General features: G+C 45.4%; 1 protein-coding gene across 1 annotated transcript in view; it reads left to right on the top strand.

Moving 5' to 3' along the window:
• LOC138672689 (SAM domain-containing protein SAMSN-1-like) overlaps positions 1 to 25,562 on the top strand; it is a 68,415-nt gene that overhangs the window by 37,372 nt on the left and 5,481 nt on the right. Inside the window, exons 3-7 of the mRNA XM_069760901.1 lie at positions 2,013 to 2,168; positions 9,770 to 9,905; positions 13,061 to 13,212; positions 15,417 to 15,617; positions 20,726 to 20,876. Coding sequence (XP_069617002.1) covers positions 2,013 to 2,168; positions 9,770 to 9,905; positions 13,061 to 13,212; positions 15,417 to 15,617; positions 20,726 to 20,876 — 796 coding nt within the window. The remainder of the gene's footprint in view (positions 1 to 2,012; positions 2,169 to 9,769; positions 9,906 to 13,060; positions 13,213 to 15,416; positions 15,618 to 20,725; positions 20,877 to 25,562) is intronic.

Below are 25,562 nucleotides of genomic sequence, written 5' to 3' on the forward strand. Positions count from 1 at the left end.
GTGTGAAAATCTAGGACAGGTCTGAATATAATCTTGGAAATGTTCAAAAACTCTGATTAATGTATAGGAAAATGTAATACCTGCATATGCTAATTAGCTGAGACCATGTTTGTTAAAAGGAAACTGTCAGCAGTGTGTTCCTTATTGAACTAGTTCCATGATGTTACAGTGAATTCTTTTTTAGTGATGCCCCTGTAGATCTCAGCAGTTTTACTAAGAGGAAAAAATGGTTCTAACACTATCACACGTCAATCTCAAGAGTCATGTGGGCGGTGCTGCAGCAGGGACTAGTCAGGTTATAACCACGCCCACTCTTCCTTGATTGATGTCCTGCTCAGCACAGTTAAAGGGAACCTGTCACCTGAATTTGGCGGGACCGGTTTTTGGTCATATGGGCGGAGTTTTCAGGTGTTTGATTCACCCTTTCCTTACCCGCTGGCTGCATACTGGCCGCAATATTGGATTGAAGTTCATTCTCTGTCCTCCGTAGTACACGCCTGCGCAGGCAGAATGAACTTCAATCCAATATTGCGGCCAGCATGCAGCCAGCGGGTAAGGAAAGGGTGAATCAAACACCTGAAAACTCCACCCATATGACCAAAAACCGGTCCCGCCAAATTCAGGTGACAGGTTCCCTTTAACAGTTGACTTTACGGGTTCACGTATCCTTATAATTTTGTGCTTAATGGGGAGAGTGGAGTAAGCCACTGCCAGACATCTCCGACAAGAGGGGCTACGGACAAGGTAGTTGAAGGTAAAATTTAAAGGGAACCTGTCATGTTCAAAATGGTTCCAGTTCTGCAGGCAGATGTTGTAGAGCAGGAGGAGATGATCAGATGTTCATTTTTGTGGAAAGAATGTCATTAAAACTTGCATTTTACTCATTAAGATCCCTGGTGTTTGTATTCATGAGTCCAGTAGTTCTACCCAGAAGGGTCGGACCGGGACTGAAATTTAGCCCTGGCTTTTGAACGCTAACAGGCCCATGCTGACTCCCCACACTTCTTCTACAGGTGGAATCCTTCTATTACATATATTATCCTGCCTGGAGAAAATCAAGACTTACAAGACCAGTTTTACCAATAATACTGCTATTTAAGATCAAATAATATCGCTATGCCATGTCTACATAATACCATAGTGTAGAATAACGGCATCATAATGATCATTAAAGGGGTTGTACATTTTCGGCAAGTAGTAAAGCAGCCTACCTAATTTTAACCGTGTGTAATATATATGTAGACCATTAGGATTCCACTCCTCTTGCCGGTTCCAGCAGTTGTTGTGTGATCACAGATATGTGATTTTCACACTCGTGGTCGTGTGCTGACTAGACTTCTAGCGGCTCCACGCAATGTGCTAGTCTAGTCTGCATGTGACTGCAAGTAGCCAAATCACATACTGGTGAGCACGTGACAACTACTGGAACTGGCAAGCAGAGCCAAATCTGAATGGTGTGTAATATATACACCATTAGGATTTGTTTTGAGAACATTGATACTCTTAAAAATTTGGCCATAGTGGCCACTGCCTTAGCCAGATTTGCCGATGGTGAGTCCAGCTTTGCTATTTAGTCTTCCCTGTATGACTGTGCATGCAGAGATAGCTGTCAGTCACTAGTAGCTGTCAGTCACACGTAGGACCGCCCACTGGACTGATATGTCAGAGCTGTCAGTCACACGTAGGACCGCCCACTGGACTGATATGTCAGAGCTATCAGTCACTAGTAGGACCGCCCACTGGACTCCTACTCATACAAACTTCAGGGATTTAAATGAATAAATGACAGGTTATATTGAATCTTTTCCAACGAACCTATCATTCTGCTCAGCTTCTCCTTCCCTATACCATGCTGTCCACAGATCGGACTGCAGATACAAGGTGACAGGTTCCCGTCACCATTAATTCTGTATATACAGGCAGGCTGATATGTAAAATGGTAAAGTTTTTTTCGTAGGTTCAGATATAGTGGTGAAGTGACTGCATGTGACCTGTATTCTCCACATAAACAGATGGGCGATACCGAAGGTGTTTTTGAAGCCGGAGGAGGAGTCTCAGATGGCGACAAAGCGTCAAACAATGCTGGAAGTATAAGTAAGAAGATGAAAGCCATATCACTGACCATGAGGAAGAAGATGGGGAAAAAGTATATTAAAGCTCTTTCTGAGGTATGGAATGGATTCATATTGGGCTGGTTTATCAACATTTAAAGTAAAAACTACATCAAAATAAAAAAACGTAATATTTACCGTCACCAATTTTTCTGCAATTCGTGTTTCGAGGCTTACACTGTCCTTGACACCCCGCAGATGGCTGGAAATGCCCGATCACTGGCCACAGCAATAAAATGCATCAGCTGAGGAGACATATCCAGACACTTAGTGTGTTGAGGTCGGGACCAAGAAGCAGAAGCTAGGGGGACCCCTTTAATGCAATTCAAGAAAAGTTAAGGGTGGACACATCCATAAATTAGGTTTTAACCAAGTGCACGATATTCTTAGTATATATTAACATAAGATATGTCTTCAGTATCCAGTTAATATGTCTTCATTAAAAATCGTTCTGTGTCTAAAGCATGAAGACCTTGGTGTCTCCATGGTAACAGACTACAAACAAACCCAGTGTAGTCTGATCACACAGAAAGAAAGAACAGTATGTGAGCTGAAATAAATACTTCTGTACAGAAATGTATTGGAAAGCTATACCTCTGCCTTACACCAGAATTTCTCTATGTATCTCTGGCATCAGAACATAAGGGAGCAATCCTTAATCTACGACGCATAAAGTGGTTTTCTATGACTATGGACTGATGTCCTATCTTTGGGATAGGTTGTTATTTTGAGGGCAATGGGGGTCTGACCTCCAGGTCTGGAATGAGCTGCAGTACCAGGTACAGCCCCATGCATGGATGTGTATAACACTGTATGGGCGCTATTGCATATTGGGGTCTCTGTTGTGAATTCTGTGGCTGAGTTCACTTCTGTGGTCACAAGTGGTATTGCAGTCTCTGGGCTTCCTCCCTCAGGTGTTTTGGTGAGCTCGTTGGCTGCCTTGCTATTTAGCTCCACCTGAGTCTGTCTTCCTTGCTCCTTGTCAATGTTCCAGTGTTGGATCTGAGCTACTGCATCTTTCCTTGGGCCTGCTGCTCTGCTAGATAAGTGCTTCTAGTTTGTTTTCTGTTTTTTCTGTCCAGCTTGCTATTAACTTTTGCTGGAAGCTCTGAGAAGCAAAGGGGTGCACCGCCGTGCTGTTAGTTCGGCACGGTGGGTCTTTTTGCCCCTTTGCGTGGTTTTCGTTTTAGGGTTTTTTGTAGACTGCATAGTTCTCTTTGCTATCCTCGCTCTGTCTAGAATATCGGGCCTCACTTTGCTGAATCTATTTCATTCCTACGTTTGTCTTTTCATCTTGCTAACAGTCATTATATATGGGGGGCTGCCTATTCCTCTGGGGTATTTCTCTGAGGTAAGTCAGGCTTGTATTTCTATCTTCAGGCTAGTCAGCTCCTCAGGCAGTGCCGAGTTGCATAGGTAGTGATAGGCGCAATCCACTGCTGCTTATAGTTGTGTGAGGATAGATCAGGTACTGCAGTCTACAGAGATTCCACGTCTCAGAGCTCGTCCTATTGTTTTTGGTTATTGCCAGATCTCTGTATGTGCGCTGATTACTGCACGCTGTGTTGCCTGATTGCCAGCCATAACAGTACAAGGAGCCCCCCAATGATTCCCAATAGAGGGAAAAAAGAAATCCTGACATCATTTTTTTTTCTTAGCTCTGTCTTCAGTCTTTTTTTTCCCCTAGACATTAGAGTGCTTCAGGACACAGCTGTGGACATGGATATTCAGGCTCTGTGCTCCTCAATGGATAATCTCGTTGTAAATGTACAAAAGATTCAAGATACTATTGATCAGAAATCGATGCTAGAACCAAGAATTCCGATTCCTGATTTGTTTTTTGGTGACAGAACTAAGTTCCTGAGCTTCAGAAATAATTGTAAGCTATTTTTGGCCTTGAAACCTCATTCTTCTGGTAATCCTATTCAACAGGTTTTGATTATTATTTCTTTTTTGCGCGGCGACCCACAGGACTGGGCGTTTTCTCTTGCACCAGGAGATTCTGCATTGAGTAATGTTGATGCATTTTTCCAGGCGCTGGGATTGCTTTACGATGAGCCTAATTCAGTGGATCAGGCTGAGAAAAATCTGCTGGCTTTATGCCAGGGTCAGGATGATGTAGAAGTATATTGTCAGAAATTTAGGAAGTGGTCAGTACTCACTCTGTGGAATGAATCTGCACTAGCGGCTTTGTTCAGAAAGGGTCTCTCTGAAGCTCTTAAGGATGTAATGGTGGGATTTCCTATGCCTGCTGGTTTGAATGAGTCTATGTCCTTGGCCATTCAGATCGGTCGTCGCTTGCGCGAGCGTAAATCTGTGCACCATCTGGCGGTATTGTCTGAGAGTAAACCTGAGCCTATGCAGTGCGACAGGACTATGACTAAAGTAGAACGGCAGGAATACAGACGTCTGAACAGACTGTGTTTCTATTGTGGTGATTCTACTCATGCTATTTCTAATTGTCCTAAACGCACTAGGCGGTTCGATAGCTCTGCCGTTATTGATACTGTACAGTCCAAATTCCTTTTGTCCATTACCTTAATGTGCTCTTTGTCATCGTATTCTGTCATGGCGTTTGTGGATTCAGGCGCTGCCCTGAATCTGATGGATTTGGATTATGCTAAACGTTGTGGATTTTTCTTGGAGCCTTTGCGGTGTCCTATTCCGTTGAGAGGAATTGATGCTACACCTTTGGCCAAGAATAAGCCTCAGTACTGGGCCCAGCTGACCATGTGCATGGCTCCTGCACATCAGGAAGTTATTCGCTTTCTGGTACTGCATAATTTGCATGATGTGGTCGTGTTGGGGTTGCCATGGCTACAAACCCATAATCCAGTATTGGATTGGAACTCTATGTCGGTAACCAGCTGGGGTTGTCAGGGAGTACATGGTGATGTTCCATTTTTGTCTATTTCGTCATCCATTCCTTCTGACATCCCAGAGTTCTTGTCGGACTTTCAGGATGTATTTGAAGAGTCCAAGTCTGATGCCCTACCTCCGCATAGGAATTGTGATTGTGCTATCGATTTGATTCCTGGTAGTAAATTCCCTAAGGGTCGTTTATTTAATTTGTCCGTACCTGAACACACCGCTATGCGCAGTTATGTGAAGGAGTCCCTGGAGAAGGGACATATTCGCCCATCGTCGTCACCATTGGGAGCAGGGTTCTTTTTTGTAGCCAAGAAGGATGGTTCGCTAAGACCGTGTATTGATTACCGCCTTCTTAATAAGATCACTGTTAAGTTTCAGTATCCTTTGCCATTGATTTCTGACTTGTTTGCTCGGATTAAGGGGGCTAGTTGGTTTACTAAGATTGATCTTCGTGGTGCGTATAATCTGGTGAGAATCAGGCAGGGAGATGAATGGAAAACGGCATTTAATACGCCCGAGGGTCATTTTGAGTATCTGGTGATGCCGTTCGGACTTGCCAATGCTCCATCTGTTTTTCAGTCTTTTATGCATGACATTTTCCGTGAGTATCTGGATAAATTCTTGATTGTTTACTTGGATGACATTTTGATCTTCTCAGATGATTGGGAGTCTCATGTGAAGCAAGTCAGAATGGTTTTCCAGGTACTGCGTGCTAATTCCTTGTTCGTGAAGGGATCAAAGTGTCTCTTCGGTGTGCAGAAAGTTTCATTTTTGGGGTTCATCTTTTCCCCTTCTACTATCGAGATGGATCCGGTTAAGGTTCAGGCCATCCAGGATTGGACTCAGCCGACATCTCTAAAAAGTCTGCAGAAATTCCTGGGCTTTGCTAATTTTTATCGTCGCTTCATCTGTAATTTTTCTAGCATTGCCAGACCATTGACCGATTTGACCAAGAAGGGTGCTGATTTGGTTAATTGGTCTTCTGCTGCCGTGGAAGCTTTTCAGGAGTTGAAGCGTCGTTTTTGCTGTGCCCCTGTGTTGTGTCAACCTGATGTTTCTCTTCCGTTCCAGGTCGAGGTTGATGCTTCTGAGATTGGTGCAGGGGCGGTTTTGTCACAGAGAGGTTCTGGTTGCTCAGTGTTCAAACCATGTGCTTTCTTTTCCAGGAAATTTTCTGCTGCTGAGCGTAATTATGATGTGGGCAACCGAGAGTTGCTGGCCATGAAGTGGGCATTCGAGGAGTGGCGTCATTGGCTTGAGGGTGCTAAGCATCGCGTGGTGGTTTTGACTGATCATAAGAACCTTACTTATCTTGAGTCTGCCAAGCGCTTGAATCCTAGACAGGCCCGTTGGTCGTTATTTTTTGCTCGTTTTGATTTTGTGATTTCATACCTTCCGGGCTCTAAAAATGTGAAGGCGGATGCTCTGTCTAGGAGTTTTGTGCCCGACTCTCCGGGGTTATCTGAGCCGGCGAGTGTCCTCAAGGAAGGAGTCATTGTGTCTGCCATCTCCCCTGATTTGCGGAGAGTGTTGCAGAAATTTCAGGCTAATAAACCTGATCGTTGTCCGGCCGAGAAACTGTTCGTTCCTGATAGGTGGACTAGTAAAGTTATCTCTGAACTTCATTGTTCGGTGCTGGCCGGTCATCCAGGAATCTTTGGTACCAGGGAGTTGGTTGCTAGATCCTTCTGGTGGCCATCTCTGTCACGGGATGTGCGTGCTTTTGTGCAGTCCTGTGGAATTTGTGCTAGGGCTAAGCCCTGCTGTTCACGTGCCAGTGGGTTGCTTTTGCCCTTGCCGGTCCCGAAGAGGCCTTGGACACATATTTCGATGGATTTCATTTCTGACCTTCCCGTTTCTCAAAAAATGTCGGTCATTTGGGTGGTCTGTGATCGCTTTTCTAAAATGGTCCATCTGGTGCCCTTGGTTAAATTGCCTTCCTCCTCTGATTTGGTGCCTTTGTTCTTCCAGCATGTGGTTCGTTTACATGGCATTCCTGAGAATATTGTTTCTGACAGAGGTTCCCAGTTTGTCTCGAGGTTCTGGCGAGCCTTTTGTGGTAGGATGGGCATTGACCTATCTTTCTCCTCGGCCTTCCATCCTCAGACTAATGGCCAGACCGAACGAACCAATCAGACCTTGGAAACATATCTGAGATGTTTTGTTTCCGCTGACCAGGATGATTGGGTGTCATTTTTGCCGTTGGCTGAGTTCGCCCTTAATAATCGGGCCAGCTCGGCTACCTTGGTCTCTCCATTTTTCTGCAATTCTGGGTTCCATCCTCGTTTCTCTTCAGGACAGGTTGAGTCTTCGGACTGTCCTGGTGTGGATTCTGTGGTGGACAGGTTGCAGCAGATCTGGACTCAGGTAGTGGACAATTTGACCTTGTCCCAGGAGAAGGCTCAGCTTTTCGCTAATCGCAGACGCCGTGTGGGATCCCGACTTCGTGTTGGGGATCTGGTTTGGTTATCTTCTCGTCATATTCCTATGAAGGTTTCCTCTCCTAAATTTAAACCTCGTTTTATTGGTCCGTATAGGATTTCTGAGATTCTCAATCCGGTGTCTTTTCGTCTGACCCTCCCAGACTCCTTTTCCATACATAATGTATTCCATAGGTCGTTGTTGAGGAGATACGTGGCACCTATGGTTCCATCTGTGGAGCCTCCTGCCCCTGTTTTGGTGGAGGGGGAATTGGAGTATATTGTGGAGAAGATTTTGGATTCTCGTGTCTCTAGACGGAAACTCCAGTATCTGGTCAAATGGAAGGGTTATGCTCAGGAAGATAATTCCTGGGTTTTTGCCTCTGATGTCCATGCCCCAGATCTTGTTCGTGCCTTTCATGTGGCTCATCCTGGTCGGCCTGGGGGTTCTGGTGAGGGTTCGGTGACCCCTCCTCAAGGGGGGGGTACTGTTGTGAATTCTGTGGCTGAGTTCACTTCTGTGGTCACAAGTGGTATTGCAGTCTCTGGGCTTCCTCCCTCAGGTGTTTTGGTGAGCTCGTTGGCTGCCTTGCTATTTAGCTCCACCTGAGTCTGTCTTCCTTGCTCCTTGTCAATGTTCCAGTGTTGGATCTGAGCTACTGCATCTTTCCTTGGGCCTGCTGCTCTGCTAGATAAGTGCTTCTAGTTTGTTTTCTGTTTTTTCTGTCCAGCTTGCTATTAACTTTTGCTGGAAGCTCTGAGAAGCAAAGGGGTGCACCGCCGTGCTGTTAGTTCGGCACGGTGGGTCTTTTTGCCCCTTTGCGTGGTTTTCGTTTTAGGGTTTTTTGTAGACTGCATAGTTCTCTTTGCTATCCTCGCTCTGTCTAGAATATCGGGCCTCACTTTGCTGAATCTATTTCATTCCTACATTTGTCTTTTCATCTTGCTAACAGTCATTATATGTGGGGGGCTGCCTATTCCTCTGGGGTATTTCTCTGAGGTAAGTCAGGCTTGTATTTCTATCTTCAGGCTAGTCAGCTCCTCAGGCAGTGCCGAGTTGCATAGGTAGTGATAGGCGCAATCCACTGCTGCTTATAGTTGTGTGAGGATAGATCAGGTACTGCAGTCTACAGAGATTCCACGTCTCAGAGCTCGTCCTATTGTTTTTGGTTATTGCCAGATCTCTGTATGTGCGCTGATTACTGCACGCTGTGTTGCCTGATTGCCAGCCATAACAGGTCTCGGAGTTCTGCTGGCTAGTTTGTGGTTGTTGGGATCACACCGCTGCTCACAAGTTGATGGCTTGTCCTAAAGGTGACCATGGACCTTAGCTCTGTGTACTATGCTCTTTGACAGCTGATTTCTGCAGGCTAATAATGTATGTGTATGAAGGAGTCTGGAGACAGAGCTGTGGGCTGACAGCTAGCTCTCTGACCGACCAATGCACATTCAGCTCAGGTGAGCATACGTGTGTTTTCAGTGGAGTAAGGAAAATAAAAGGATAGGGTATTGTAAATAAACATGATGTGAGCGGCTTGAGATGTCTCCTTGGTCAGAACCTCTCAGCTCAGTGATTGGCTGCAGCGCTGCAAACAATAACAGACTTCGGGAGCAGCGGTAAAGACTCGGCACTGGACCTGTGGTGGGTGAATAAAGTTCGGTTTGTTTAAACATAAACTGTGCCTGGGGACAGTGGTTTTCTGAAAACGGAAAAAAATTGTACAAATGGGGAAATGGAAAAAAAACTCCGCTCTTCAGACAACTCTTTATCAATCACTATGTTTCCCCCCAGTAACTAATAATACCTAAATTCACCTCCGTTGACCGATGTCGGCACTGGCTCTCTTGGGCTTGCCGAACATTATGTCACGCAATCCCTGAGACTAATCATCGCTGGCTTTACACTTCCATCCTTTTGACAAATCATACATCCGGATGAAGTCAGAGCTACAGCTGCTCTCTCATCTCCTCCAGATGTCAATTGTGTCCAAAGGATGAGATGAGTGAAGCCAGCACCGATTAGCCGCAGGAAGATCCAGTGCCGACACTGCTGGAATGGCGCCGGCACTGAAGGCGAGTATAGGTGTTTAGAAAGGGTTGTGCGAGTGGTGGACTACCGCATTATGTAGTACTATCCTAGACCACTGAAGGGCATACCTGGAAAACCCCTTTAAACTCAGAATATCGCTCTTCTTTCTTGAATATACAGTGTAAATGATTTATGTATTTTACCTTGTTTCCATGTTTGTTTTACTATACCAAATTCAACCTCCTAAAGTTTACAGACATAATAAAGGTTACAAGACTAGAAAATAAAAATGTGAACTTCCATTTTATTACTTATCACTTTATTTCTTTTATATTTAGAGTGAAGATGTTGAAGGGACATTTTCTTATCGACACAGCGACCCTACAGGAGGACTCGCTGCAGAAAAAGTCACTCTGAGAGCCAGTGAATCTGTTGAAAGTCTTTACAGTCTCAACAGTGGTCAGAGTTCATCCAGTAAGTGTCCATAAAACAGTATTTTAAATGGGGGCATAAAGAAAGGAATAAGATCTTCTTTTTGTGTCCAAATTGTGGATTTGAGCCATTTTTCAGTTGTATTTTTTGCAGGGGCCGTAATGGGTACTCGGTGTAAAAACACATTAAATTTAAAAGGTCTTTCCCCAATTAACGTCAAAGAGGGGGACACCTACAGTATTACATGCATTCTTCACTACAGTTACTATGTGCTGGAAAAAGTAACTTTGCATCACACATCTGAACTATCAATACAGTCGATGGATTCCCCAGTTTTGCACTTTGCTAAGAGAAGTTGATCTTTAGATATCTACAATAAACAAGGGCAATGATTACATGATTTATCCATTTGATCACTTCTTCATCTCTTCCTACTATTGTTTACATAAATGGCGAAGTGTCACATTGATAAATCATCACTGTCACACTCGCCGGTGGCGCACGTACTTCATGGACCCACTGTGCCACGGGGCCAGATTTGCCTAGGAAGGGTCATAGCTAAGTGACTACCTGGTGTTCAGGCGAGCTCTTGATGGTGTAGTCAAGCTATATCTGCAGGTAGCCACAAGGTACCACTCCTAGGCAGCCCAGCAACCACTCCTAGGCAGCCCAGGATCCCCTCCTAGGCAGCCCAGATACCACTCCTAGGCAGTCCATGTACCACTTGTAGGCAGCTCAGGAGCCAATCCTAGGCAGTCCAGGAACCACTCCTAGGCAGTCCAGGTGCCACTCCTAGGCAGTCCAGGTACCACTTGTAGGCAGCTCAGGAGCCAATCCTAGGCAGCCCAGGAACCACTCCCAGGCAGTCCAGTGCCACTCCTAGGCAGTCCAGGTGCCACTCCTAGGCAGTCCAGTGCCACTCCTAGGCAGTCCAGGTGCCACTCCTAGGCAGTCCAGGTGCCACTCCTAGGCAGTCCAGTGCCACTCCTAGGCAGTCCAGTGCCACTCCTAGGCAGTCCAGGTGCCACTCCTAGGCAGCCCAGGAACCCCTCCTAGGCAGTCCAGTTACCACTCCTAGGCAGTCCAGGTGCCACTCCTAAGCAGTCCAGGTGCCACTCCTAGGCAGTCCAGGTGCCACTTCTAGGCAGTCCAGGTGCCACTCCTAAGCAGTCCAGTGCCACTCCTAGGCAGTCCAGGTGCCACTCCTAGGCAGCCCAGGAACCCCTCCTAGGCAGTCCAGGTGCCACTCCTAAGCAGTCCAGGTGCCACTCCTAGGCAGTCCAGGTGCCACTCCTAAGCAGTCCAGGTGCCACTCCTAGGCAGTCCAGGTGCCACTTCTAGGCAGTCCAGGTGCCACTCCTAAGCAGTCCAGTGCCACTCCTAGGCAGTCCAGGTGCCACTCCTAGGCAGCCCAGGAACCCCTCCTAGGCAGTCCAGGTGCCACTCCTAAGCAGTCCAGGTGCCACTCCTAGGCAGTCCAGGTGCCACTCCTAGGCAGTCCAGGTGCCACTCCTAGGCAGTCCAGGTGCCACTCCTAGGCAGTCCAGGTGCCACTCCTAGGCAGTCCAGGTGCCACTCTTAGGCAGTCCAGGTGCCACTCTTAGGCAGTCCAGGTGCCACTCCTAGGCAGTCCAGGTGCCACTTCTAGGCAGTCTAGGTGCCACTCTTAGGAAGTCCAGGTGCCACTCCTAGGCAGTCCAGTTACCACTCCTAGGTAGTCCAGGTACCACTCCTAGGCAGTCTAGGTGCCACTCTTAGGCAATCCAGGTGCCACTCCTAGGCAGTCCTGGTACCACTCCTACGCAGTACCTGATACTGCAGCTGCTGATACCATGGTTTGGGTTCACTGGACAGGTGTTGTGAATTCTGTTATCGAACTCCCTCCTGTGGTCATGAATGGTACTTCGGCGAGTTCTGTCCATGGACTCCCTGTGGTGGCTGTGAGTGAAGCTGCTGCTTCTGAGGTTCCTTCCACAGGTGACGTAGTTTATTCTTTGGCTGGCTGCTCTATTTAACTCCACTCAGATTGTTACTCCATGCCAGCTGTCAATGTTCTTGTACTGGTTCAGTTCGCTCTTGGATCTTTCTGGTGACCTGTCTACTCCAGCAGAAGCTAAGTCCCTGCTAGTTAATTATTTGTTCATTGTTTCCTTGTCCAGCTTGCTATCATGATTTTGCCTTGCTAGCTGGAAGCTCTGGGATGCAGAGTGGCACCTCCGCACCGTGAGTCGGTGCGGAGGTCTTTTTGCACACTCTGCGTGGTCTTTTTGTAGTTTTTTGTGCGGACCGCAAAGTTACCTTTCCTATCCTCAGTCTGTTTAGTAAGTCTGGCCTCCCTTTGCTGAAACCTGTTTCATTTCTGTGTTTGTGACTTTCATCAATGTCAATATATGTTGGGGGCTGCCTTTTCCTTTGGGGAATTTCTCTGAGCCAAGGTAGGCTTAATTTTCTATCTCTAGGGCTAGTTAGCTCTTAGGCTGTGAAGCGGCGTCTAGGCCGAGTTAGGTACGCTTCACGGCTATTTCTAGTTGTGTGATAGGATTAGGGGTTGCGGTCAGCAGAGCTCCCACTTCCCAGAGCTTGTCCTGTGTGAGTTTAACCATCAGGTCGTTCCGGGTGCTCCTAACCACCAGGTCCATAACAGACAGGGACACTAGAGCAGAGTAATAGACAGGAAGGATTCAGAGACTGGTAGACAAACCAGACAATGTAGACTTTGGGAATAGGTTCTAGTTCAGGCACAGAGGTCTTGGGAGACGGCTCAGGTATTGCCAGAGTGGTTTCAGAATAACGAAGAATAACAAATAAACTACAGTAGACTAAAGGGACGATACTGGATAAGGGAAAAATGATTATAGACTAATGACCTGGCAACATACAGTTGCACCCACAAACTACCACTAAGTAACGATAAGGATTGCTCAGGGACCTCTCTAATGGGGAGGGTGCCTTTTATACAAGAAGCCTCCCAGGTAGGCACGCCTTTAGAAGCCTGTGTGGTATGAACAGGGGAAGGAGGGAGAAGAGGGTGAGGAAGCTACTGCAGCCGGGGCGGTAGGTATGTCAGTGTCCCCACATGGAGAGAGCAGGGGAATCATGCGGGGCGCCGTCAATGGACGTTACCATCACAATGTCAATATGGTAAAAATTAGTAAAATGTATCAGACATATAGAAATAACTGCAAACCTTCCTCTAGGTGGTGTCACCAGCTGCTCTGATGGAACCAGTAACAGGGACAGCTTTAGACTTGATGATGACATTCCTTATACTGGTCCATTCTGTGGTCGAGCAAAAGTCCATACCGACTTTATCCCCAGCCCTTATGACGGAGAGTCACTGAAAATAAAGGTAAAGCACTAGCCGAAAATAGAATAAGCTACTACTAGAAGGGTCTTCCTGCAATACATTATAGCAGAATTTATCATTTGATTTGTACCAAGTTGATGGCAATAGAAAGTTGCCATTTACAGCACACACCATATTTGCGTTATCTCCGGCGCCACTTTTGAAAAGTGATGAGAAAAATGGCCTGCGGTTAGCGGGAAGCTGAGCGGCCAACAACAGTCTGATACATTTATTAAAAGAGTTATTTATTACTTTATAACAATTGCTAATGGGCCATGGTGAGTAGTAAAATAAAGAGAGAAAAACGTTATTAACTGTGCTGGAGCCGATGTTTCCTTCTCCCACTGGCATCACCCGCTGGACTCCTGGTTACCTCTTGTGACGATCATTGGGCGCTGATCGGCTGCAGCCTTTACATTCCATACGGGTAGGAGGAAATTCTGATTGGCTGCAGTTGTGAATATGAAATATCTTGCCAGGAATGGAAGCCAGGAGCCCGGTGGGGGATGCTAGCAGCAGTACAGAACAGACTCCCGATTCCGATGCTTCCTTTGCTTTACCATTATCCTGTGCCTATTAAGCAACTGTTATAAAGAGGTGGACAACACCTTTAAGTTTAAAGCCAAAAAATACCGTCTGCTCAACTAGATGTAGATTTCAGCAGTAATGTATTAATCTATTTCTGCAACAATTATTTCACCAAAAAAACTAATAAAATGATGGTGTGTATTTTATTTGCGCTATAATTTGCAACTTTTTCCCACCTGGCAAGGTTAATCGCGTGGGTATAAGGCCGGAGAGTTTTCTTCACATAGATAATGGAAGGAGCCAAATAATGGTGCGAATTGTAGAGCAATTGCCCAGAGCAGGTGCAAATTAAGATTTCTGTCTCTAGACCCGTCCAACACGATGGTCCCAATCCCAACATATAAGTCACATTCTGTAATGAGAGACGACATGGCGCCGCTGTGAATATAGTGGATGTCTGTTCATTACTTTATGTTCTCGAAAAACATGTTCGAGTGTCCGCGTCTACATGTCTCGCGGCTGGTCGACTTATGATGTCTGGATGAACAATGTGATCAGCAGTCTGAAATCAGAGATGTGTGATTGACATCTCCCCTGGTTATCAGTTGGCTAGCGCCCCTATAGACTTAGCCAAACCTGTAGATATTGGCGGGTTCAGCCAACATTAGTCTATTATGTATGGTGGCCTTAAAGGCACATTTATGTAGGACAATTTCAGCCCGTCATCAAGCAGTTACACTCAGGTAATGGTCTATTCATATGGGCCATTGACATAATGACTGCGGCATGTTGTCGGCAGCACATCCCTGGTTATGGGGCGATGTGCTGGCGACAATGATGATTTTTTTACTGGCATAAAAAAATCCAATTACACTGGCCGAGGATTGGGAAGGAGCATTTTTATTAATGCTGGTTCACTTATTACCTGCTCGTGTAAACAGGTCCTTTATTCAACCCAATTTCATCTCTAAGGCTACGTTCACATTTGCCGTGCGTCGGGCGCAACCGCGGCGATGCATGCGTCATGCGCCCCTATATTTAACATGAGGGCGCATGGACATGCGTTGTCTTGCGTTTTGTGATGCATGCGTCTTTTTTGGCGCAAGTGTCAGGGCGCAGAGGACGCAGCAAGTTGCATTTTTTTTGCGTCCAAAATCGGCCAAAAATGGACGCATGCGTCACAAAACAATGCATTTTTGTATGCGTTTTGCAAATGTGAACGTAGCCTAAGGGTTTATGACCTTGGTGTATTCGCATAGTTCTTAGGCAGAAGATGCTTCAGGAAAATGCTGGTGGTGTTTTCCCTGAACAGTCTTTTCTGACGTATTTTGTGATCGTTTCAGCTCTGTGGGTTTTTTTATTCCATATATAACATAGCGGCGGCTTGCAAGCAAAAGCCGCCAGGAGAATGGACCCGTCACTTGTTTTAGCTGATTCACAGCTTTCAAAGCCTGAAGCCAGTAAAAAAAGTTACAAGAGACCAGAACATATGCGCAGCAAGTCGTTTTGACATTGTTATGCATATGTTAAGATTTTTTATAATGCTTTTTCATGGAGGTTCCAGGTGGAATCCACCTGAAAAAGGTGTTGTGTGCACATACCCTAAGATCGGTCTGATTAATTAAAATTGTGTGTGGGTGTAATTGTCAGCTTAACTCTTTTTATCATTTGTCTTTTAGAAAGGCGACATCATAGATATCATCTGTAAAACCCCCATGGGCATCTGGACTGGCATGCTGAACAACAAAGTTGGGAATTTTAAATTTATATATGTAGATGTCATATCTGAGGAGGAAGCTCCTAAGAGAATAGTAAGAAGGAGAAGTAAACGACCAAGGCCAAAAACATTGCTAGAACTTCTGGAAAGATTCAATTTACAGGTAGGAAACACAGCATAACATAAGATGCTTTTGCTTAAGGTGCTAATGACATGAAATTCTCACCAGATGTTGGTAAAAAACCCATCCAATCCACACAGGCAAAGAAATCACCATAGATGTCCATAAATTATGTATAATAATGAGAAATGCGAAAAAGGATTGAACACAAGGGGCAAGAGAGATGCAAAAAGCCATGGAAAGTCATGACACCAGCTGAAATCTATCATAGTAACATAGTTAGCAAGGCCGAAAAAAAGACATTTGTCCATCCAGTTCAGCCTATATTCCATCAGAATAAATCCCCAGATCTACGTCCTTCTAAAGAACCTAATAACTATAAGATACAATATTCTTATGCTCCAGGAAGACATCCAGGCCTCTCTTGAACCCCTCGACTGAGTTTGCCATCACCACCTCCTCAGGCAAGCAATTCCAGATTCTCACTGCCCTAACAGTAAAGAATCCTCTTCTATATTGGTGGAAAAACCTTCTCTCCTCCAGACGCAAAGAATGCCTCCTTGTGACAGTCACATTCCTTGGTATAAACAGATCGTCGGAGATATTTGTATTGTCCCTTTATATACTTATACATGGTTATTAGATCGCCCCTCAGTCATCTTTTTTCTAGACTAAATAATCCTAATTTTGCTAATCTCTCTGGGTATTGTAGTTCCCCCATCCCCTTTATTAATGTTGTTGCCCTCCTTTGTACTCACTCTAGTTTCATTATTTCCTTCCTGAGCACCGGTACCCAAAACTGTACAGAGTACTCCATGTGTGGTCTAACCAGGGATTTGTACAGAGGCAGTATAATGCTCTCATCATGTGTATCCAGACCTCTTTTAATGCACCCCATGATCCTGTTTGCCTTGGCAGCCACTGCCTGGCACTGGCTGCTCCAGGTAAGTTTATCATTAACTAGGATCCCCAAGTCCTTCTCCATGTCAGATTTACCCAGTGGTTTCCCGTTCAGTGCGTAATGGTGATATTAATTCCTTCTTCCCATGTGTATAACCTTACATTTATTATTGTTAAACCTCATCTGCCACCTTTCAGCCCAAGTTTCCAACTTATCCAGATCCATCTGTAGCAGAATACTAACTTCTCTTGTATTGACTACTTTACATAGTTTTGTATCATCTGCAAATATCGATATTTTACTGTGTAAACCTTCTACCAGATCATTAATAAATATGTTGAAGAGAATAGGTCCTATCACCGACCCCTGTGGTACCCCACTGGTCACAGCGACCCAGTTAGAGAATATACCATTTATAAACACCCTCTGCTTTCTATCACTTACCCATTTACACACATTTTCCCCCAGACCAAGCATTCTCATTTTGTGTACCAACCTCTTGTATGGCACAGTATCAAATGCTTTGGAAAAATCAATAGAGGTTAGACTTACTGGCCTATAATTTCCAGGTTCACTTTTAGTAAAGCAATTCTGGAAAGAAAGGAGATGTTTGTGGATGGTTTCCACGCTTTCTGATCAATGATGAGACATGTATCCCAGATTGTCAAACAAAATAGTGGTTTATTCTACGCATTTCAAAGTACCAAAGATTTCATCAGGAAAGACCACATCTATAGCCTGTGGCCAGTTTATGGTGAAATGATGATCTTTCCACTTTGGGATTATGGCCCCAACAGTTCTCACTGGAACCTTCAGTAGTTTAGAAATTCTTCTGTAACCAATTCCATCAGTATTTTTTACAACAACAAGGTTGAGAAGGTCTTGAGAAATTTCACTGGTTTTACCCATCATGAGATGTTTCTTGTGCGGCACCTTGGTAATGAGACACCTCCTTATAGGCCATCAGTTGAACCTGCTGATATTATTTTTCACTAAGTGGCAGGACTGCTTTCTAATTACTAAGAAATTTTACCTGGTGTCATGACATTCCATAGCTTTTTTTACCTCTCTTTTTTCATATGTCAATACTTTTTTCCTGAGTCTAGACTTACTATTACACATAACTTAATTTATGGACATCTGTGGTTTGTGTGTTTCAGAGAAAGAAATCAAAGACGGTAACACCCTGGACCTGGTCTTTGTGCGGCTCTGTTCAATCTCCTACCTAGATAACTCACCGTTTCCCCTCTCTGACCACAACATTGTATCCTTCACACTCACAAATCCTTGCCCACCCCAGCACACTCCTACCTACTGCACATTCAGAAATCTACATGCCATTAACCCTTATACACTTTCAGAATCCCTACACTCATCATTGTCCCCAATCTCTTCTTTTTCCTGTCCTTATCTGGCTGTACATCATTTCAATGACATTCTCAGAAGCACCCTTGACCAAATAGCTCCCCTAACCCTCAGAACCTCCAAACACAGAGTAAAACAGCCCTGGCTCACTCTCCACATTCGATCCCATCACAGAAGAAGAAGTCTCCGAGCTCCTCTCCTCTTCTCATCCAACTACATGCACCACCGACCCCATTCCCTCTCACACCTCCTCCAGTCTCTCTCTCCAGTTGTCACAACTCACTTAACTACAATCTTTAATCTCTCCCTCTCCTCTGGCATTTTCCCCTCCTCCTTCAAACACTCTATCATTACTCCATTACTAAAAAAAACCTACCCTCGACCCATCCTGCACAAACAACTACAGACCGGTCTCCACTCTCCCCTTCATCTCAAAACTCTTGGAGCACCTGATCTACTCCCGCCTTACCCGTTACCTCTCTACTCATTCCCTCCTAGACCCTTCACAGTCCGGTTTCCGCCCCCTACATTCAACAGAAGCTGCACTCATCAAGGTGACCAATGACCTTCTGACAGCAAAATGTAACGGTGACCACTCTCTGCTCATTCCCCTCGACCTTTCTGCAGCTTTCGACACTGATGACTACCCTCTCCTACTCTCTAGGCTCCAGTCAGGCTACGTTCACATTAGCGTTACGCTAATGTGCGTCGCTGTTGCGTCGGCGACGCAGCGGCGACGCGCCCCTATGTTTAACATAGGGGACGCGTGCGTTGTTTTGGTGGCGTTTTTCGCCACGTGCGTCGTTTCCGACGCTAGCGTCGGACGCAAGAAAACGCTACATGTAGCATTTTCTGTGCGTCCGATTTTCGTCAAAAACGACGCACGCGTCGCAAAACGCGCGCGTTTGCTCGCGTTTTTCCGTGCGTCGCCGACGCAACGGCGACGCGACGCTAATGTGAACGTAGCCTCACTAGGCATTAAGGACACTGCTCTCTCCTGGTTCTCCTCCTACTTTTCTGACCGCTCCTTCAGTGTTCTGTTCTCTGGCTCCACTTCATCTCCTCTTCCTCTCACTGTCGGGGTACCTCAGGGCTCAGTCCTTGGCCCCCTTCTCTTCTCCCTCTACACAGCCCCAATTGGACAGACCATCAGCAGATTTGGCTTTCAGTACCATCTTTATGTCGACGACACACAACTATATACGTCATCCCCTGGCCTTACCCCCGCTGTACTACAGAACGCCACTGACTGTCTGTCTGCAGTCTCCAACATCATGTCTGCTCTCTATCTGAAACTCAACCTCTCCAAAACTGAACTTCTTCTGCTCCCGCCTTCTACTAACCTCCCTAAATCTGACATTTCCCTCTCTGTGGGTGGCACCATAATAACACCCCGGCAGCAGGCACGCTGTCTGGGTGTTATGCTTGACTCTGTTCTCTCCTTCACCTGCCACATACAATCTCTTGCCCGCTCGTGCCGCTTACACCTAAAGAACATCTCTAGAATCCGCCCTTTTCTCACAATGGAGACAACAAAACCCCTCACTGTTGCCCTGATCCACTCCCGCCTGGACTACTGTAACGCTCCATTAATTGGCCTCCCCCTCACTCGACTTTCCCCTCTCCAGTCCATCTTTAATGCGACAACCAGGGTTGTCCATCTGGCTAATCGTTACTCAGATGCATCCGCTCTTCGCCAGTTATTACACTGGCTGCCCATTCATTACAGGATACAATTCAAAGTACTTGTTCTCACCCACAAAGCTCTCCACAGTGTGGCACCCCCATACATCTCCTCCCTCATTTCGGTCTATCAGCCTAGCCAACCGCTGTGCTCTGCAAATGACTTTCGGCTAACCTCTGCACTAATCCGTACCTCTCACTCCCGACTCCAAGACTTCTCCCGCGCTGCGCCAATCCTTTGGAATGCTCTACCCCAAGAAATTAGGACCATCCACAACTTGCATAGTTTGAGGCGCTCGCTCAAAACACATTTGTTCAGAGCGGCCTACCATGTTAACTAATCAAAGTCATTTTATGTTTGTGTGTGTGTAGCCCATTCACTACTTCCATCTATCCCCCACCCCCTGAAGATGGCTGGACCATCATTGTAAATACATCATTGTAAATACACACCTGTGCTTTGTATCTCTCCCACCTCATTGCAGATTGTAAGCTCTCACGAGCAGGGGCGGCTTATTTTGATTTATTGTATTGTTAACGTTGTTACCTATGACTGTTGTGTTTGAAACTGTTAAACTGTAAAGCGCTGCGGAATATGTTGGCGTTATATAAATAAAGATTATTATTATTATTATTATTTATTATTATTTCTCTGTGTGGACTGGATGGGTTGTTACCGACATCTGATGAGAATTTCATGTCAATAACACCATTTGAAATTACTTAGAAAATTGGTGACGTGTTCAATACTGATTTCACCCGCTGTATGTCACTCACTGAAATCTGAATGAGGCCTTATGGACTGTAGTTAATACAGTATGCAGTACCATTCCTCAAAATTAGCTTTTCCTACCCCAGTCTTGAATAAAAGTTTGGTGTAACATGCGCCACATTCATTATGAGGACAGTGGCTCTTAATGACTTTGACACACTTCTATTCATCCTGGGCACCATAAGCAGAAATCTACACCAGCGATGTGTACGGTATATTTCTGCTATAATTACGGTATGCCACTTTCCAGAGTAAAGGATACAGAATATGGCAGATTGTAATTATACAACCCCTTTAAAGCCCAACACTCTATTTAGAAATCTCATAGGGATCAGTTTGTAAACACCAGTAGTCACTTTGCACAAAAATGTGCAACTTTTTGGATGATTTTATACTTGTTTTTGTTAACCTCTCTGTTCTGTCACACAGGAATATATGTCAAGCCTACTACTGAATGGATATGAGAATCTGGAAGATCTAAAGGACTTAAAGGACAGTCATCTCTGTGAGCTCAACATCACAAACCCTGAAGAGCGAATGAGGCTACTGATTGCCATCGAGAATTTACAAGATTGTGACTGTGAGTTATTCTATGTTGTATTTCTGGTCACAGATCAGCACCAGTGATGGATATGGATGATTATAGAGTCTCTTTTGGTCGACAAATAGAAGTTTTATTTTCTCGTTAAAGGGAGTAGTTCGGCAGAAAAATGTACTGTATATTGTTTAGGAATCATAAAAAAAAAATCTTAAATTATCAAATCTTCTCAGATCGTGTTGCTGTATTTTTGATCCCCTCTCCTGGTCCTGAAACCTAAATTTTCATATTGGTCTAGTAAAGGCTGTGTCTGTGAGATCCAAGAATCAGGGCACCAGACGTCCTTCATTAGATCATTTTATTGATACACAAAAATCACAACGTTTCAGCCACGCAGGGCCTTTATCAAGTCATAGCTCTCTTTATATGGCTCGATAAAGGCTCAGCGTGGCCAAAATGTTGTGATTTTGCTGTATCAATAATTACCTAAAGGAGGACGTCTGGTGCCCTGGTTCCTGGATCTTTTTGCACTGTTACAAACCTTGTGGAGGGTTTCACCGTGTGTGTGCACAGACAACAGAGTGGTGTACGGGACTCATCTATGGCAACTACAAAGGCTGTGTCCGTGACGTGATGAAGGGGGCTGGTTTGTCTGGATCACTTCAATATATAAACCAGCCCGTCCTCAGTCTCCAAATCAGCAGTGCATGAGAAATGGGCTAGCTTAACTGATGAACTGAGCGAGACAGCCTGCCCCCTTTGACAAGTCACAACCTGTTTCGGAATGAAATAGAAAGCGACGGGACCAGAAGAAAGAGGGGGTCATAAATATAATAGAAAGCTTTTTTTGGTGAACGATGAGGGGCAAACACTGAGAACTGGCACTGCTTAAAGGAGAAGTCAACCTGTTCCACAACAGCTGCTATGTAATGTTGACCATAGACAATAGTAGTCAGGTGACATCCATCCTTTCAGACTCTTGTACATAGGAGCCAACATCTTGTCTAATCATGGTTTCGCCCAACAGGAGATGTCTGGGGTATCCTTCCTGTCCTCTTGGTAAATGACAAGCTTAGCTACCACCTAAGTACAAAACATCTATGGTCCATAGCCAACATGGCACGCCCCAACTCCACTAGTACTTTTCTGATATGTTCAGTATATGCAAAACCGGCTGTTTTCTGATTACTTTACACTGCAAAGGTTTCAATATTTGGTGACTGATGACTGATAAAAAGATAAAATACGCTCAAATATGTATTAATACAAATCCTAAAAACTTGAACACGTGCCACTATCTTCAGGTGCTTCTTCTCAGCAGGATCCAAAGCGGCTCTTGACTTTGAAAATACGCTCAGGATTAGACTTTATAGGTCACAGCTTCATAGGAGTTTCAGGTAATCCCAGGAAAGTTAATATAAGGACAGGCTGGAAGCATTAGGAAGGTTCATGGGATTATAGGTGCCGAAAAAAATGTCAATTTTAAGAGTCTTTTACTATAGAGTAATACGTGTATGAATTAACTCTTAAGATATTCATTCTGTAATGTATAATAAAAGGTATATAGGCTGAAGATGGTAAGAGAAAAAATCTTAATTTCTACTCATTTCATTAAAAAAACATAATGGGGATTCAATAAAAAAATTCTATATTACCTCGTTGACCCATATTAAAAATTGTCCAAATGGGAAGTTGCTCAAACAAAGTGCAACATTTGCTGTTTTCATGCCAGTCCCAGTAAGGCTACTTTCACACTGGCGTTTTTTGCAATGCGTCGTTTATGGCAAAAAACGCATCCTGCAAAGTTGTTTGCAGGATGCGTTTTTGCCCCATAGATTAACCATAGCGACGTATTGCGACGCATTGGCACACGTAGCAACCGTCGTGTGACGGTTGCGCCGTGTTGTGGCGGACCGCCGGGAGCAAAAAACGTTAAATGTAATGTTTTTTGCTGCCGACGGACCGCTTTTTCCGACTGCGCATGCACGGCCGGAACTCCGCCCCCACCTCCCCGCACCTCACAATGGGGTAGCGGATGCGCCCGGAGAAATGCATCCGCTGCACCCGTTGTACGGCGCATCAAACGCTAGCGTCGGAATCTCGGCCCGACGCATTGCGACGGGCAGATTCCGACGCTGGTGTGAAAGTAGCCTAACTTTAGTATCATAACTTAGTCTAGAAATGTACTCCTGTCTCTGACTGTAGTAACATTTCTGGCAGCAGCACACACCAGGTAGCAGGTGCACCCAATTCATTATATGGCGGGTGCCTCTAAATGAATTAGGTGCCATGTACTCCAGTGAGCTCGTTCTTTAAAGGGACACTGTCACCTGAATTTGGAGGGAACAATCTTCAGCCATGGAGGCGGGGTTTTGGGGTTTTTGATTCACCCTTTCCTTACCCGCTGGCTGCATGCTGGCTGCAATATTGGATTGAAGTTCATTCTCTGTCCTCCATAGTACACGCCTGCGCAAGGCAAGATTACCTTGTGCAGGCATGTACTACGGAGGACAGAGAATGAACTTCAATCCAATATTGCAGCTAGCATGCAGCCAGCGGGTAAGGAAAGGGTGAATCAAACCACGAAAACCCCGCCCCTATGGCTGAAGATTGTTCCCTCCAAATTCAGGTGACAGTGTCCCTTTAAGACCGGCATGCACAAAGCAAGTCTTAATGGATCCCAGATGACTAGTGCAAGAGATAGGTCCTTTACGGCTTCCCTCCACCCCACTCTTTTAGACTGACAGGTCCCTCCCTACGTGTGTATAGAGAATTGTCAGCTTAGAGAAGTAGGAAAAGGGGAAGCTGCTGGGGAACTGCTAAGGCTGCAAAGTCCCAGTCGGTTTTTCAAGGTTTGCTCTGAAATGTCGCAGTGTTTCTGTTATGATAGTGTAGCAACTCACTCGGGAAAAATTGGTAACACATTAAAACTGCAACTGACCCTGTCAGTTCCTAGAGATCCTGACCCACAGTCTTTAGTGGTTCCTGCGTGAGCTGAGATAGACCTAAACACAAACTAGATGATGACAACTCGGACTTGCGCTGCCTGAAAGTCCGTCAAGCGCTTCACTTCCCTTCTAAAGAACCAGAGGGCAGAGCAGAGTGCAAATTACCTAGAGAAGGGAAAGTGTGCTGAAATAAAAAGATTCCAGAGTGAGTAAAACAAACCACAAAATAAAGTATTAAGTATATACTGATAGAGAATATGCCACCTAATTCCTAAAAAGAATCAGAAGATAGGTGCAGGGAAAGGAACATAGACAGCAGAGAGATAAACCCTAGCTGGTCTTTCACTAACTGGCTTAAACTAAAGCAGTATGGCTTGAAATGAGACCAATACCAGCAGTGGAATAGGGCAGACAAATGAGTAAATGAAAGCACCTTTCATCCTAAAAGACTACAGTTTTGAAATAAAACATACACATGGCTGTAATGACACAGCCGATCTCTGATTCACATGCCCGTGATTCAGACAAGATGAATCTACTGTCAGGTTCCCATTAAAGTTGATTCTTTGGAAGCAGCAAAAATATGCATCTGTCGTACTTTGACAAAGCTGAGCTAGATGGAGGCCCAGGTCATCGCATCTCTGAAACATCGGGCCCTATAGGGTATTCCTAGTATACAGTGGTCAGTACCTACCAAAAGTGATCCAAAGAGGTCAACTGCTGAAATATTGAAGGTGTTATGGGCTGCCAAGTCTCATTGATGTCTATGGAAAGACATAAGACAGTCCAATACCAAAGAGGAGGGACTGTAGAACAGATTGCTGAGAAAGTTATAGGGGTTAGCCAGCATCCCTCATTCCCAGCAGAAGGTGACTGGCGCTGTTGCTGACCTGTTCTGTTGTACACAGCCCCTTGGCATACATGAGCAGGTCTCCAGCACACAGTATTATGCAGGTATTCTATTTTCATTAGTAGGGCAGGTCCACAATACCTGCCGGACAGGTTCCTGGGAAGTGGCCGCCACATCAACAGGACAGCCCAACATGGGAGTGAGAGGAGCTGCACAATCCCTTCAGTGCTGGCCATGATAAGTGTCAGACCTCGCTGCATCGCAGCGTCTTGTGATTAGCAACAGTTGACGTTGGTGCAGATTTTCCTGCAGTGTGTACGCAGTAAAACCTACAATTATTATGTGGCACCCCAGGGTCCTGGTCGTCACAGTAGCATTGCTTTCCTCACGGGGAAAATGATGTTATGCTTGAAGGCAAGAAGGGATAACTGCAACCAGGTACCACAAACATGCAACACATTCACACTCCAGGCCACCAGGGGGAGCTTTTGATCCTACTTGCTAGGTGACTCCCCATATATATACAACTGGTAGTCTGCAGGGAAAGTCAGTCAGTTCCAAGAAGGTTCAGTAAGGAGACGGACTGGATCAGTCTGAGGCAGCAGAAGGTTTTACAGAGCTGTGCAGCCCCAGTGCGGCAACTCCTGGAAAGAGACATTGAGAAAGCCGAATACATTGCAGAGAGCGTGCAGGAGAGCAAAGCACAGGAGAGGATACCAGGGGGAGACCAGCTCCGAGCAGGCTGCCTCCTTCTGAGATGCAGAGACCGGTAGCCGGAACACCGAGGGTGTAAGGACCTCTATGGCTTACACCAGAGACCGGCAGGACAGCTGAACTCCAAGTTACCTGTCCGACCTAACACCCAGGAGGCACGGTGGCACCCCTCAGAGGTCGGGGCGTGCTAGAGTCCCTATAAACAGCCTCAAGCCA

This window comes from Ranitomeya imitator, chromosome 3 (assembly GCF_032444005.1).
Source record: "Ranitomeya imitator isolate aRanImi1 chromosome 3, aRanImi1.pri, whole genome shotgun sequence".
Taxonomy (NCBI): Eukaryota; Metazoa; Chordata; class Amphibia; order Anura; family Dendrobatidae; genus Ranitomeya; species Ranitomeya imitator.